The sequence below is a fragment of the Geotrypetes seraphini genome, chromosome 10 (assembly GCF_902459505.1).
Source record: "Geotrypetes seraphini chromosome 10, aGeoSer1.1, whole genome shotgun sequence".
NCBI classification, from domain to species: Eukaryota; Metazoa; Chordata; class Amphibia; order Gymnophiona; family Dermophiidae; genus Geotrypetes; species Geotrypetes seraphini.
The window spans coordinates 129,134,826-129,151,977 of record NC_047093.1 but is presented as its reverse complement, the minus strand read 5'-3'; the positions used below and the strand labels follow the sequence as shown (position 1 = coordinate 129,151,977).

At 40.6% G+C, this 17,152-nt stretch overlaps 1 protein-coding gene across 6 annotated transcripts in view; it reads left to right on the top strand.

Annotated features, from left to right (window-relative positions):
• Positions 1 to 17,152, top strand: part of UAP1 (UDP-N-acetylglucosamine pyrophosphorylase 1) — a 70,095-nt gene that overhangs the window by 32,255 nt on the left and 20,688 nt on the right. For 5 of the 6 annotated variants that reach the window (XR_004540877.1, XM_033960995.1, XM_033960992.1 and 2 more), the window contains exons 6-9: positions 3,123 to 3,316; positions 6,520 to 6,660; positions 8,722 to 8,910; positions 12,587 to 12,637. Coding sequence is in view for 5 of the 6 variants with exons in the window: in XM_033960995.1 (XP_033816886.1) it covers positions 3,123 to 3,316; positions 6,520 to 6,660; positions 8,722 to 8,910; positions 12,587 to 12,637 (575 nt within the window). In the remaining variant the exon portion in view is untranslated. The remainder of the gene's footprint in view (positions 1 to 3,122; positions 3,317 to 6,519; positions 6,661 to 8,721; positions 8,911 to 12,586; positions 12,638 to 17,152) is intronic. The other variant, XM_033960996.1, reaches the window with a different exon arrangement.

Genomic DNA, 17,152 nt, shown 5'->3' with positions numbered 1-17,152 from the left:
TTTACACCCAGAAAGGTGTTAACTGCGAAACATCCCCGGGCTTGCTCCGGATAATATTTCTAGTGCCTAAATAGTGCAAATGTGCAATGTGTGAAAAAACTCAAATGAAAAAAACACACATTATCAAAATAAAGAAGGAATTCATCTCTTATCCCTAAGCTGGGGGCCAAACTGGAAAGTTAGTGTCCAAATCCAACCAAACTCAAAAATACACAGCCTGAAAGAACTTAGCTTCTCCGTGTGTAGTGGAGGTGGTGATCCACAAGCAGTAAGTAAAGTAAACGTCCAACGGACTCCGTTTCGGGGGGACTCCGTTTAATACTCTTAAATTACAGATTACTCCTTATTATTTTTTACTTAGTTTGGAGTTGGACTTCATCTCTTTCCCCTAATCTTCACAGTTGTAATCCTGGCATTTTGTTGTTGGTCAGCTTCTTGGTGATGTACTTCTTCTCTGAACTAAATTTTGGGGATAAGGCAGGTTCTAAAACCATAACGTGTGCTTGATACAATGAATACATTATTTTTTAACTGTGGAGGGCCATAATCAAAAGAAACGTCTGTCTGATTTGGACATAGGGTTCTAATCGCCCAAAGTCAGCAGCCACAAAAGGTCTGTTCTCAAAGTACATCCAAAATGGTTTGGGTTTTTTTTCGAAAATCGACTTTGTACGTCCAGGCGTTTGATCATCCAGATCGCCAGTATGTAGCATACACTAAAAGGGAGTTCTGGAGAAATATATGCCTGGCACCCTTTATGTGAAGTTCAGAACAGTGCCATCTAAGGTGCCTCACTGCCCTTTTGGGGATGTCTACATGGCCAGTCCATTAAGATGCTGGTCCCTCCCACATCCAATGAGATTGATCTGTATGTTTTTGTATTCAAAAATGGCCAAAAAAGTTAGTTGTCCTAAGGGCAAAGCCATCCAAATAGGTCATTCTCAAAAAAGAAATTTTGGATGTCTAGTGGTTTCGAGAATGGATGTTTCTCTGCCTTGAGTTTTGGACATCTTATGGGAAACGTCCAAAGTGAGACGTGGATACACTACCAAAAATGCTCCTCCATATCTTCAAGCTGGTGCATAAACTTTATAAAGTCCAATATATATATACAACAGTGGAACCAAAGATCTGATATGGACTGTTTTGGCTAAAAAAGCCTCCAGTAAAGATCTTCATATATCCCACTAATGGATGAATCAAAGGAAGTCTAACAAATGACCAAGTGTTTAAGCATTGATTGATCCAAGAACACCAGTAAAGCGTCTGCTGTTCAATAGCGTAAAATCAAAAAAATTATTCCCCCTTTTAGCAAGAGGATTTTAGGGCGGACTGGTGAGGTAAATGCTCTGACGGTCGTAGGAATTCTGTGAGTTTTGGAGCATTTACCGCGCCAGCCTGTGCTAAAATCCTCTATATAGAGGAGTAATTCCCGTTAATGGCCATTAGTTACAATTGACTTTCCTATTTAGTAACAAGTCCCTTTTGTTTGGGGCCACTTCCCCGTAGAATTTTTGTTGAGGTCTAAGATGAAGTTATTGATGTTTATATTGAAAAAAAGTATTTCTTTATATTTTGTTTCCTTTCGTTTTACCTAAACAAGCGTTTTTGCTTGCTTTGTATTTCAAAATTTAATAAATAAATCCTCTAGCATAGCTTGATAAAAGGGGCTGTATGTCAACTGTTTTCACATCATTCATTTATTTAAAAAAAATTTATAAACCACACTAATAGTTTATTATAGATTTTTTTTATATTCTGCCTTTATCCAAGGCGGTCACAGCATCAACATACATAATATGCAGACAATACAAAGGAAAAACACCAATATACATAAAAATTACAAAAGCTTTCATCCCAAAATAATGGCAATAACCATGCCATTTATGCTAATTAAAACAATACGGGTTCCACGCAGATTTTAGTTGGGCATCCATAGGTATACTCAATGTAATAATAATAACAGTTTATATTCCGTAGGACCGTGAAGTTCTATGCGGTTTGCAATGATTAAAGAGTTTACAGGTTGAGTGGAATAAACAAAGTTCAAAATTAGTACTAGAGATCATTTGTTGAGGACTAAAGTTGTATAGGTCGGTTACCTATACAACCCTATAAATGGCACCTATGTAGGCACTTAGCAGTGCTTAACATGGGGGCCAGTTATAGAATCTGGCCCTTGTTGCAAACAGTGTTCAGCCTTCATGGATCAGCCCCTTATTTCTGGACTAGACAACTGTCCACTTTCAGATCTGAAGCTAACTGTAGAGGCTCTAGGAAAGGGCTAAAGAAATGTGGTTCTTTTGAGCATGATTCATAATTAAGATTTTGAGGACATTTTATACTGTGACTATTTCTACTATATTGCATTTGTGATTTATGAAATGACATTACATCTAATGACTGTTTTGCCTGGAGGCTTTATTATGAATTAAAAGTGAATTACACAGAGCTGGAATTGGTCAGGAAAGGAAGCCTGGATTGATCACAGAAAATAGTATAGTGAAGCAAAGCATAAAATATGTGGAATAAATGAAATCAAAATAATTTCAAATTTAGTGTTATTGCTATGTTAGCACAATGGAAGCAGTTACAACATTACACCCCCTTTTTATCAGCAGCATTGCTGGATGTGCTTAAACCAAACATTTCGACATACTGGGTTTAATGACTACAGCTCTATTAGCTGGCATAACAAAGGAAACTGATAAAGCAGAGTTGTGCTTAGATCAGGGGTGTCCAACGCGGCCCCGTGAAATATTGTGCGGCCCTGGTCGAGGGCGATGCAGTGTTTTCCTCTGCTGCCCCCGGGTGTTTACCGTCTTGCCGGCTCTCTCCTCTGTCTTGCTGCAGCATTTGCGCGGCCCCAGAAAAATTTTTTCGGCCAATGTGGCCCAGGGAAGCCAAAAGGTTGGACACACCTGGCTTAGATGAATCAGCCTTTATCTGAATTCCTTTTATATAATATCTAACTTTGTGCTTCTACTACGTACCAATATGCTTTTTTTATTTTCAGAGTTTTGCGTATTTCTGTGGCCTTGTTTGTTTTTTTTTTTTTTTCGTAAAGTGTATCCTCTTACATAATGGTGTTCTTACCAATCTTTTTTCTGGGGATCAACTAGGTGGTAGAGAAGACAAACCCCACGGAGCCTGTGGGAGTAGTCTGCAGAGTGGATGGTCTCTACCAGGTGGTGGAATATAGTGAGATCACACTTACAACAGCACAGAGACGGAGTGCAGATGGAAGATTGCTGTTCAACGCAGGCAACATTGCCAACCATTTCTTCACACTGCCATTTCTCAAAGAAGTTGTCAAGTACGTAAAGTTTGGGGAGTGTGAGATGAATATACTGAGTATTAAGACTTTTACTAGAGAGTTAATTTGAGAGGATGAGTAAGGCAAGGAAATACACATTAAGGTTCACGTAAAAAGAGTAATTATAATTTGAGCAACTTTAAATGTTAATCATTTATCCCAGGACAAGCAGGCATGATATTCTCACATGTGGGTGACGTCATCTACGGAGCCCCGATGCGGAAGCATTTTCAAGCAAACTTGATTGAAGATTTAAGTTTGCTCTGCTGCTCCACGCATGCGTGCCTTCCTGCTCCACTAGGGGGCGCATCCCCTCATGGTCTCCAGTTCAAAATTTTCCGCTGAGCCTAGAAGTCGTGTTTTTTAAAGGCTCTGCCCCAACTGCCTTCTAGCACCGCGATTTTTTCTTGTTGCTCTCGATTTAGTCGCTGTGCACGAGTTTTTTTCTTGTTTCAACTGTTCCTGCTTCGTTTTTCACCGACCCGGAGGCTTCCGGGTCCCTGTGGCCGCGTGGCTATTCGAGCCGCGGCCACTTTCGATTCTATGTCCCGGCCCTTGACCGGCTTTAAAAAGTGCTCCCGGTGCGAGCGGCTTCTTTCCATCACAGACCCGCATCGCCTAGTGGAGCAGGAAGGCACGCATGCGTGGAGCAGCAGAGCAAACTTAAATCTTCAATCAAGTTTGCTTGAAAATGCTTCCGCATCGGGGCTCCGTAGATGACGTCACCCACATGTGAGAATATATGCCTGCTGTCCCTGGATAAAACCTGTTACGGTAAGTAACTGTGCTTTTTCTGTCTTTTCATAATTATTGTGGTTCCTTTGTCTTATATAGTAATTATTATTGTAGCTCTTAACGTTTATGGATTCATTTATGTATTTTTATAGAGGTTTGATTATTTTTAATTTATTTAGGGACGGATTCTCTAAACGGCACCATTGGCAGCGACTGCATAGAAAAGCAGCTCCGATTGCATGTCATTCACGCAACTGCACCATTTAGAGAATTGCAGCCACATAAAAAATAGGCACTGGACATGAAGGCCAGGATTTTAAAGGCTTACATTCCAGCGCCTATCTTTCACATGAATTGCAACTATGGAGGCACCTAAGGTCACTTCTGGCGTTAACCACACCTCCATTGATCTTAGGCGCCCTTACCTTACATTACATTACATTAGTGATTTCTATTCCGCCTGTGCCTTGCGGTTCTAGGCGGATTACAAATTATAAGCGATCTGGACATTACCCAGAGAATTGCGTAGCAAGGATTATCTAGAGAAATTACATAACGGTGATTCATGTACTTTACATGGTGTGGTAGAGGATTCAATTATAAGAATTACATATCAGAGAATTCCATAGTTGGAATTCTGTGAGTGATGGAGCATTTACCGTACTGGCCCATGCTAAAAATCTGAAGCGCAGCTTGATAAAAGTGGGGGGTGGAGCAAATTAGGTATGGTTTGGTTTTCTATATGTACTTTTGTTAATTTGACAGTTAGAAGCCCCTACCGCAATCTATTTTTAAGCAAAAAGTGGCCACATTTGGCACATGTTTAACTCATCTGTTTGATATATTGTTTGCTGTGTATGGTCTGCTTCTTGTTTTATACTGCTCCACTATCTGCAGACACACCGCTCTAGGAACATTGATAGGTATTGGGAGCTTAAGGTGGAATCTTTTGGAAAGAGGGAAAAGTATATAGGAATTGACAAGTAGTTCCATGTTGCTATGTTGCAGCCATATCTGTATACCAAATACAGAACAGGGTTCCTTCCTCCTTTGAATAAAATGTGGAATAGTTTATGGACTTGATTTTTTTTTATTTTACTATGATTATAGGAAGAGGCTTTATTATTTTAAATCCCAAGAACGGATTTAATGGGAGAAAGGATGTCCATCTTCTCCCATTAAGTAGAAAAAAGTAATGAGGAGGGGTAGGTTTTATTCTCTTTATCATAAAATATAAATAAATTATCATAATAGTTGTTATATTATGTGCAACTAACAAAATAAGGGGAGGGAAAGGGATTCATAATTAAATAATTGATAAAATCATTATATTTTATATGATGTCTAAAATTATAATAAGGATAATATAAGATATGTTGTATATAAGCATGTTATGGAGATATCAAGTGTATTTTTAAGATAATTGTATGAAAGGTTATAACACACTTGTTGTTATATGAAAAAATCAATAAAAATGTTAAAACTCAGAAAAAAAGTAATGATAATTTCAGAATTGGGCCTTTAGAACACTTGAAAAATTAGGAATTCACCGTATGCATCCGTATGCATTGCATGCCAGAATCAACTAATTTTTTTAGGTAGAGCAATAGATAGTAGTAGACTGGAATCAAAGCTAGGGAATTTAATGTAATGTAATCAAACCTCTCAATTTATATCCAAATTAAAATGTGAAGAGGAAGGGGGATAACAGAGGAAAAGATGGATAGAAAATGAGGCAGGAAATGAAACAGGCAACAATGGATTAGCTCTTGATTAACCATGGATAGGTAAAATATGCCCTACTTCGGGATATATTTAAGGCATATAATAGAGGGAAATTGTTATTTTAACTACTGGGAAGAAAGAAAACAGAAATGGATGAGCTAAAAAATATAGCATAAGCTGAGAAAATCCATAAAATACTAAGGGCTCCTTTTACTAAGGTGCGCTATCTTTTTTAGCACGCGCAAACCACGCACTAAACGAAAAATACTAACTCAAGCTCAACCACTAGCGCACCTTAGTAAAAGGAGCCCTAAGTGGAACTGTTTTCAAAGTCTTTTCTGGAATGCAAGATCTGATGTGAAACAGAATGGTAGTGAAAACCACTTGGTGGTAGTTTAATAAAGGGGGTCCTTTTTATTAATCTTTTAATTATATAGGTTCTTCATATTGGTTGGATCTAGAGCAGGGGTGGGCAACTCCGGTCCTCGAGGGCCGGAATCCAGTCGGGTTTTCAGGATTTCTCCAATGAATATGCATGAGATCTATTTGCATGCACTGCTTTCAATGCATATTCATTGGGGAAATCCTGAAAACCCGACTGGATTGCGGCCCTCGAGGACCAGAGTTGTCCACCCCTGATCTAGAGCCTTCCCAGAGATGAGTGGGGAGATGTACAATTTGTCTAATATTGTGAATGTGGGTTTCTTTTTTTTATCTTTCATGTCTATCATTTTATTTTCTAGTATTTATGAACCTCAACTGCAACACCATGTGGCGCAAAAGAAAATTCCATTTGTGGATACCCAAGGGAGACTCAATAAGCCAGACAAACCGAATGGGATTAAAATGGAAAAATTTGTCTTTGACATATTCCAGTTTGCCAAGTATGTTCTATACTTTTGCTCTCTGTTAAACACATGTGGAAGGGCATTTCAGAAAGACATTCAAGTCAGAATTGGGACTTCCTGTTCAAAATGTGCCAAGAAAATTGGTCCATTTCATGATCATCTTCAAACAGGAAATACATCAGGGTTTCCTGTTTGAAAATGTGTGAGAATGTCCAGATTAAACAGCCATATTACAAACTGAAATATCCAAATGATGAATGCCAAAAATCCAGGGGCAAGGTCGTTTGTCTGGCCACACAGACGTCCTTGCATAGCAGAGGCACAGCCTAGTGGTCAGTGCAGTGGACTAAACCAGGGTACTTGCTTTAGTCAGAATGCCCGTAATACCTGATGCTGTCATAAAACTTGGTATTCCTTTTTGGTTTCACATTCAGGGGAGAGGGAAGGGGGGTCATGCCTTAATCCCTCTAGCCCAATCAAAGCACGACTGAAATAGGTCTAAATAAAATGTCCTTCTTTTTAGACTTGGCACACTTCTTCCCATTCAGTTATTACAAAAGGTAAAGAGAAGGGCGATTTAAAATGATTAAAGGGATGGGACGACTTCCCTGTGAGGAAAGGCTAAAGCATCTAGGTCTCTCCATCTTAGAGAAGAGATGGCTCAGGGGTGATATAAGAGGTCTAGAAAATACTAGGTGGAGTAGAAAGGGTACATGTGAATCGCTTGTTTTACTCTTTCCAAAAATACTAGGGGGCATTCGATGAAGCTACTAAGTAGTAGATTTAAAGCAAACCGGAGAAAATATTTCTTCACAGAACATGTAATTAAACTCTGGAATTCGTTGCCGGAGATTGTGGTGAAATTAGTTAGCTTAGCAGAGTTTAGAAAAGGTTTGGATAATTTCCTAAAAGAGAAGTCCGTAGACCATTATTGTGATGGTTTGGGAAAATCTACTGCTTATTCCTAGGATAAGCAGCATAAAATCTGTTCTATTACTTTGGATCTAGCTAGGTACGTGGGATCTGGGTTAGCCACTGTTGGAAACAGGATACTGGGCTGGATGGACCTTTGCTGTTGGATGTCCCTTGCTATTTGGACAAACCACACTGTAGGACATCCAGATTTTGCCATTCTAAAATTGCAATTTGGATGTTTTTAGCAAATTAACTTTATTTTTTCTTTGCATTTTTAGATCTCCATATGTTTTGTTAAATAAGCCCCATAGCATCTGTAATCTTGTCTTATTGGGGGGGGGGAGGGCAGTGCATTAGAGCCATGCTTTTGACAAGTGAAGAGCAATTCTATAATGTATCCCTTCAAATGTATAGAATACTAGGACTTAGGGACAGATTCTGTAATTGGTGCATAAAATTGATAGGTGCCTAAAATTAGGCCCCTGTTGACCTAAGGGCCACCGCGGGAGCGGACTGCTGGCCACGATGGACCACTGGTCTGACCCAGCAGCGATAATTCTTATGTTCTTAGTAATTAGAACTTAACTCTAATAAATTGCTGGCACTTAGGTGATTAGTTTACGTATGGATCTGGGACCCGTGCCCAAATTTGGGCAATCTATACAGAATTTAGGGGAATGTGCATTCATTCTGGAATAAAAAAAATGTAAAAAACAAAAACAACCCACTACAAACGTTTTCTAGCTCCTATCCCTACCTCTTACTACTTTGATAGTTAAAAAGAACTCATTGGGTTAGGTTGTACAGTATTTATAATGGAAAAAGTGCTTGTTGTATGAGCAGGTGAGGCCAACATTTCCATGTTTTTGTTTTAATAAATGTTTAGTTAATACTGTGAATTAGCAGATACAAACATGCAATACCTGACCCACAATGGGGAAAATAACTGCAGAGATTACTGATAATACAATTGCTTGCAGGAAGATCAGAATATGAACATACAAATGGCTTAAAGCTGAATGAACCAAAGCATACGTGATCCTTGTTTTCCCCAATTCTATGCTCCATGTGAACAATATATCAAGAGAGGTATCCATAGACAAATGTCACATATGGAAAAAAATATTTAGCTTGTTTTGTCTTCAGTGAGATTTGTTTTCTGTTTTTGTCACTTAACACCAGAAAGTTTGTAGTTTACGAAGTGTTGCGAGAAGAGGAATTTTCACCTTTAAAGAACGCAGACAGCCAGAATGGAAAGGACAATCCTACCACAGCACGGCATGCACTGATGTCATTGCACCACTGCTGGGTCCTCAATGCTGGCGGCCATTTTATTGATGAGAACGGTACCCGCATCCCTGCCATTCCTCTGTAAGTTAAGATATGGATTACATGTGCCACACCTCCCTGTTTTGTTTTGGTTTTGTTTTTTTTAATTTCATTTTCATGATACACTAGATTCTCAGGCCCCAATGCACAAAAGGTTTCTTTGCAACTAAGATTGGGTTTAACCAGTCTTACTTGCAAGAAAATTCTTGCCAATGCACAAAAAAGGGGTTCTCTATGGCTGCTACCAAGGAGCTCATTAATATTCTCTTCTGAGCAGGCGCCAGGCATAGTTTCTCCCCCTTTTACCAAGGCTGCTCCGCAGAAATAGCATGTGTATAATTAGCGTGCTGTTCGTGCAGAGCATTACTCGGAAAACAAAAATCGCTCCTGCCACAGTATGTTTTTCCGTGTTTGAGTGTTGTGCATCGGGACCACAGTTTCTAACAATTATAAAACTAAGGAAAGTCCTTTTCTTTGACATTGTCACAAATCTGGCAAAATGTTTATATTCTGTCCGTGGAAAAAAATCAACTAGTAACTAACTTACTATCTTTTTTTTTTTATATATATATAAAATGTTTACTCATTTTAAAACTTACAATAACTGTTTCAACAAATAAAAACATTTTAACTTAGATACAACACTTAATATTCTGCAATGTTCCTTTTTGAACAAGTTTATCACCCTCCCTCCCCTCCCTTCCATATCAAAAATATAACCTAAATACCATATAATAAAATATTTCCTAACCTTTCTTTCACTTATAGAAAGACCAAACTCTATCCTCTCCCCCCCCCCCCCCATCTTGGACATGTACTATTAAGGAAAAAATGGTATCTAACCATTGCAATAATTTGTTAAAGGCTCTCAAACATCTTGAAATTTTCTTATACCCCTGCTGTATAGCTATTACCCTTTCCATTTTATATATATGACACAAAGAATTCCACCAGAAGTTATAGTTAAATCTATTCCAATTACTTGTAATTTGTTGCAACCCCTGTCATAATAAGTAAAAGCTTATTATTTTTTTGAAGATATTTGCCAAATAACACAATATCGTACGATAATGCCTTTTTTTTTTTTTTTTTTTTTAAATAATTCTTAAATACTAGGCTTTTGGACTGCTGCTGTGTTGAAAAGTAGATGAAATCAGAACTGAATCACTGAGCCATCTACTGGTATAAATTTCCATTCTGTGTCACAATTTCATGCCCCTCCCTCCTTTATCCAAAGTTTGTGCTCCCTCCGGAGTCCCAATGCGCCCCTCTCCATCCATTCTGTGTCCCAAGTTTGTGCCTCCATCCTGCAGGTGTTTACCTTCTGGCTGGCTCCCTCCTTCCAGCCGCAGTCACTTCTCTTCACAAAGCTGAGGGCAGCAGCTGACCCATAAGAGAAGGCTTCTGGGTCAGCCACAGGCCATGCTTAGCCTCCGCCCATGGTTTTGTGAAGAGAAACAACTGCAGCTGAAGGAGAAGGGAGCCGGTCAGAAGAAGGTAAACGCCCACAGGAGGGAGGCACGAACTTCAGACACAGAATGAAGGGAGGGAGAGGGGCACGTTTGAACACCAAAGATAGAACATAAGCATTGCCTCTGCTGGGTCAGACCATGGGTCCATCCTGCCCAGCAGTCCGCTCCCGCGGTGGCCCCCCAGGTTCATGCATGTAAGTGATCTTTTATTTAAAACATGTTATTCCCTAACTGTTAAATATCCTGTAAAGTAACCCTCTAAATATACCCTTCAATCCCCTTTTCCTTCAGGAAATCATCCAATCCCATTTTGAAACCCATAATCGTACTCTGCCCTACCACCTCCTCTGGGAGCGCATTCCAGGTGTCCACCACCCTCTGAGTGAAGAAAAACTTCCTAACATTTGTTCTGAATCTGCCTCCTTTAAATTTTTGTGAATGCCCTCTTGTTTTTGTTGCCACCGCTAGTCTGAAGAATCTGTCCCTCTCTACTTTCTCTATACCCTTCATGATCTTATAAGTTTCTATCATGTCCCCTCTAAGTCTTCGCTTTTCCAGGGAAAAGAGCCCCAGCTTCTCTAGTCTTTCAGCATATGAAAGGTTTTCCATGCCTATTATCATCCTTGTTGCTCTTCTCTGGACCCTCTCGAGTATCTCCATATCCTTCTTAAGGTACGGCAACCAGTATTGAACACAGTACTCCAGATGCGGGTGCACCATCGCCCGATACAGTGGCAGGATAACCTCCTTCATTCTGGTAGTGATACCTTTTTTGATAATGCCCAACATTCTATTCGCCGCCTTTGAGGCCGCTGCGCATTGTGCTGCCGGCTTCATTGTTTTATCCACCAGAACCCCCAAGTCCTTTTCTAGTTTGCCTTCCCCCAGTACCATCCCTCCCATCGTGTAGTTATACATCGGGTTTCCTTTCCCTATGTGCAAGACTTTGCATTTCTCTACATTGAAGCTCATCTGCCATTTACTTCCCCAGTCACTCAGTTTATTCAGGTCCCTTTGTAGTTATTTGCATTCCTCCACAGTTCTAACCCTACTGGTGAGTTTTGTGTCGTCCGCGAATTTTATAACTTTGCACTTCGTCCCCTATTTGTAAGTATGAGTCCGACGTAAGTCGGACATTCATAAGATGGGCACTGCCTGTATTGTTAAAAGCAATTTCCAAACCGACTATTTTGGGCCACAGTCTATGAATATAGAATACCCACGGTTTCATAAGATAATACATATGCTTGAGACTCATCTGTGGATTTTTAGACCCCAGTTGATATCTAGCTTTCTCCTTATTTACAACTGGAGTTTTTGTTTTGGGGGGGAGGTTGTTTGGGGGGGAGTTTGGTGCTTATCCCAGCCTTTTTTGAATTGCATGACTGGCTTCCCAGTAGAATTGATGTGGGACAAAAGTATTAAGTGAAGAAATATTTTCTGGCATTGTTCTTGAGTCTTCCCCTGTGAGTCTCTTATTTGACATCTTTTTTTCTTTCGTCTGGGGGAAAAAAAAGGTGAAATTCTTCAATTTTCCTCTCTTCTTTAGAATATACATATTTAGGTGCTTAATGTAATTGCATGGGGTACTGGTGCACATCTGCACCATTTTGGTAAACCCCTAGTCTCTTCCTTTACTCCCATCTACCCATCTAGTATCACCACTTCTCTTCTTCCCCCCCCTCCCCCTGCCTTCAGTCTAGCATTTCTCCTCTGATCTAATTTCCTCCCTCATATGCTCACACAGGCCCCCACTGGTCCTGCTCATTCTAATGCAATCCTGACAGTTTAGGACGAATAGGGCCGTCACAAGTGCATAGGCTTAAAGCTCTTCAGGAAGTAAATGCTGCTACAGGCCTGTAGACATAGTAGTAGCATGCTGTGGTGGTGGCAGAGAAATGAAGGGGGGATTGGCTCAGGCACTGTCAGCTGATGGCCCTCTTACCATGCCTTCATTTTACCAATGGGCAGCTGGGTGACTGTGCCTCCTTTTGCCCATTGCTAAAAGTGGCCCTGCTGCTCACAGCATCAGGGACATCAAAATGTTTTCACAGCAAGGGGTACAAGAGGGCCTGTAATGGTCAACATGATCATCTAGCTTAGTTCTTCGATCTAATGAACACAATTCATCGCTTCTTATAATGTGATAGAGCTTCTACAAATAAATGTTATCATCTCATGGGGCTTCTTAGGTAATCTGAAGAATGCCTTTTATCTCTATTAATGCATTCTTTATTCCCACTTAGCAAATCTACAAAAGGAGAATCAGATGCAGTCACAGCTGATGTCAATGACAAGTAAATATCATCTGGCTGTATTCCGTGCATGGTGACGGAGCTTCTGCTTCCTCAGTACTAATGGGGCTTGTGGGATGTATGTGGGTAGCTCATGGTGGTGGGTAGTTGCTGGCCAAACTCATGATTGCAATGCTGTTGCCGTAATGTGCATTTTGTTTTATGATTGGGCTTGATTTGGAAACCTAACTAATTGCTAAAATCGAAAGTTGGATGCATGCTGAGAAATAAAGGCATGTTTTCTTGGGGGAAATAAAAGACAACAAAATACTGTTCTGTGTATGTATGAGGTGAGCAAGGGCAAGGAGAGATGTTGAAAATGAGCCGTGTGCGTTCTCTTTTACAGCGGATTCATGTCATCCTTGTTTGACATACAGCAGAACATATTTTGAGGGTGGTTATATTTGGCAAGATATGCATTTTCTCCTATGTCCATTGTCTTGTCGACTTCCTGTAATAAACTGTACCATCACATCGTACACTGGTTAAAACGGCTTTGGCATACATTTTTTTTGCAGTGCTAAAATGACTTTAAAAAAAAAAAAATAATAATCTTTATTCATTTTCAATCTTAACAAGTGTAAAACAAATAATATTGAAAACATCACTTGTAAAGAAAAACATAAATTGTATATCTAAACCCATATCCCACCCCACTTCCCCATTATTATTAAAATGAGCAATATAATAAGAACCCTTCCCCCTCTCTATTATTTATGGTGTATATTTCAATAGAAAAAACTGGTGTTTAAACATCACAAAAAGATGTCAATGGCTCCCATATTTTAATAAAATGACTTTTGTTATAAAGGAGTTTAGCACTGAGAAAAGTATGCTAAGGTCTGATACCAGCAACTGTGGAAAATGTTACACTTCCTTGCAAGTTAGCTATTAACTTGAAATGTAAAAATGTGATCCCTTACTGCCAGATTCTATTAACGATGCCTACATTAGGTAATTTACCATGCTGGTTTTCAACCAATCAACAACAGCAATAAAAAAAACCCATTAAACAATTTAAGAGTTCGGCGCTGAACTCTTAGGACACCTATCAACACCTAAGTGGAGGTGCTCTTTCATACCTAAGGTCACCTAACAATGCCTACGTTAAAAAGGAGGCGTGCTTATGGGCAGAGAATAGGCATAGAAACATAGAAGATGACGGCAGAAAAGGGCTACAGCCCATCAAGTCTGCCCACTCTGCTTACCCACCCCCTGTCTATGCCCTAATGATCCAATTTCCTTATCTTGACCCTCTTAGGGATCCCACATGGGTATCCCATTTATTCTTAAAGTCTGGCACGCTGTCTGCCTCGATCACCTGCACTGGAAGCTTGTTCCAATGATCAACCACTCTCTCTGTGAAGAAATACTTTCTGGTGTCGCCATGAAATTTTCCGCCCCTGAGTTTGAGCGGGTGCCCTCTTGTGGCCGAGGGTCCCTTGAGAAAGAAAATATCATCTTCCACTTCGACACATCCCGTGAGGTACTTAAATGTTTCGATCATGTCTCCCCTCTCCCTACGTTCCTCGAGAGTGTAGAGCTGCAATTTGTTCAGTCTCTCTTCGTACGAGAGACCCTTGAGCCCCGAGATCATCCTGGTGGATGTCCGCTGAACCGATTCAATTCTATGCACATCTTTACTGTAATGTGGCCTCCAGAATTGCTCACAGTACTCCAGATGAGGTCTCACCATAGCTGCTGCCAAATTAGGCGAGTGAAAAGCTGGCCTAATGGAGTGGCACCTATGTTTAGGATATGTAGTGATGCCTATGTCTGCCTGGGCACTATTAGGTGTGATTCTATAAATGGTGCCGTTTTTTGATAACCGCGCCAAGCAGCACTGTTTATAGAATCTGGTCCTTAGTGGCCTTGGGTAGATATAAGCGCGCACACAGTAATTTTTTTTTTTTTTAATGGCCATACGCTAATGGCAACATTGGCACATGGCTAATTTTTAAAAATTAGAACTAACTATAGCAAAAATGGCCTTAGTGCACAGGGAAAACGTGTAAGGGCGTTCTAAGGCCAACCTTTATGCCAGCTTAGTAAAAAGGCCTCAAAGTTAATTGCTAAAGGCTCAGTAAAAGCAAGAAATTAAGTGTCACCAGCATAGAAATAACTTTTAATCCCAAAAGTCAGAATAAAAAATTAAAATCAAACCACTTGGAATCCCACAGGACAGAGGAAGGAAACTGAAAAGACCATATGATAAAAATGACCCTAAAACACTTCAAACTAAAGTGATCAAAAAGAGGCTAAAAGCCCAGTGAGCTATCACAAAAAGATCCAAATATATAGCCAATAGCTCATATAACTAAAGATATTTTTTATGGACCATCAGATGGTATAGACTAGTCGGCTAAATGCTGATTAACACCTCCATTCTTTATGTAATCTAATCTAATCCTTAGGTTTGTATACCGCATCATCTCCACATTCATAGAGCTCAACGCGGTTTACAGTAGGAGAAATAGGAAGGATCATCCCATTTTTAAAGTATAAGACGTGCCAAACCCCAGCACTTGCTGACCTCCAACATCTATTACCTGCACTCTTGTATCCAAGCTGCTGAACATCTTTGGCTTAAATTCTGCACACAAGCCAACTTCATAAACTTAAAATTTATGCTGACATCCTTATAATCTACCCTCTTGTTTGCCAAACAAGAATACTACAACCATTTAACTAACTCTCTTTTAACTCTTTTAGTGCCAACCCTTGCCTTATCTTTGCTACACCCAACTCTGTACTCAAAGTACCACCATCTCCTATCCCCTTCTCTTTCCCCCAGATGATCGCAGAGTTCTATGACAAGATTCACAAGATCCACCTTGAATTCTCAACCAAGTCACCTCCCCCACCACCCCGTCCAGCTGTCCACTCTGCCAGCCTTCCTTCAACAAACCCTGCCATCTTTTCCTCCTTTTCTGAAGTCACGGCAGAGGAAACTTCTTACCTTCTCTCCTCCTCCAAATCCACCTGTTCCTCTGATATGATTCCAACCTGCCTACTCAGCTATCCCTCCAACTTTCATCCCTCCCATCTATCACATTATCAACCCCTATCACTCTCCACTGTAGTTACACCTTTCCTCAAAAAACCCTCACTAGACCCCCACATCCCTCTCCCTCTCCGACTTTTGTCCCATCTGCCTCCTCCCTTCTATCCAAGCTACTCAAACGTGCCTGGACTTCCTTTCTTCTCCTCAAGACATTCTTGACCCACTTCAATCGCGTATTTGCCCTTTCCATTCTACAGAAACTGCCCTTACTAAAGTCTTGAACAACCTATTCCTGACCAGATCCAATGGCCTCTACTCTATCCTCATCCTCCTCAATCTGTCTGCTGCCTTTGATACTGTTGATCACCATCTACTTCTTGATACGGTGTCTTTGCTGGGATTCCAGGGTTCTGTTTTCTCCTGGCCTTCTTCCTATCTCTCCTATTGTACTTTCAGTGTATGGTAACGGTGGATCCTTCTCCGCTACTATCCCTTTGTATATCATTATACCTCAAAGCTCTGCCTTGGGTCCTCTCCTCTTCTCCATATATACCTGCTCTCTCTTAGTACACTGATCTCCTCCCATGGTTTTCAGTATCACCTCTATGCTGATGACTCCCAGATCTACCTCTCCTCATCAAATATCTCTACAGGAATTCAAGCCCAAAATCAGATATTGCCATTTTGATGTCTCACCGCCATCTAAAACTGAATATGGCTAGAATTGAACTCCTTATCTTTCCGCCTAAACCCACCTTCCCCCCCTTCTCTATTTCTGTGGATAACACTCTCCTCCTCCCTGTCTTGTCAGCTTGCAACCTTGGGGAAATTTTTGACTCTTCTCTCTCCAACAGATTGCTAAAACCTGTCTCTTCTTCCTCTATAATATTACCAAAATCCAACCTCTCCTCTCCAAGCATACTAGCAAAACCTCTCGCTTAGGCTACTGCAGTGTACTTCTCTCAGGTCTTCTGTTCAACTATCTTTCCCCTTCAGTCCATTCAAAATGCTGCTGCCCGACTCATGTTCCATGAGAGCTGCCATACTTACATTACCCATCTCCTCAAGCCACTTCATTGGCTCCCCATCTGTTTTCAAATACAGTTCAAACTCCTCTTACTGACTTACAAATGCATTCATTTTGTAGCCCCTCAAAATCTCCCCCTATGCTTCCTCCTCCTTGTGACCTTAGTTCATCGGGTAAGTCACTCTTTGTACCTTTCTTCTTCACCGCCAACTCCAGACTCTGTCCCTTCTTTCTTGCTGTACCATGTGTCTTGAACAGGCTGCCAGAATCAACATAAGAATTGCTGCTGTTGGGTCAGACCAGTGATCCATCTTGCCCAGCAGTCCGCTCACGCGGTGGCCCTTAGGTCAAAGACCAGCTATCTAAATGAGTCCAGCCTCACCGGTGTGCATTCCAGCTTAGCAGGAACTTGTCCAACTTTGTCTTGAATCCCTGGAGGGTGTTTTCACCTATAACAGACTCCAGAAGAGCGTTCCAGTTTTCTACC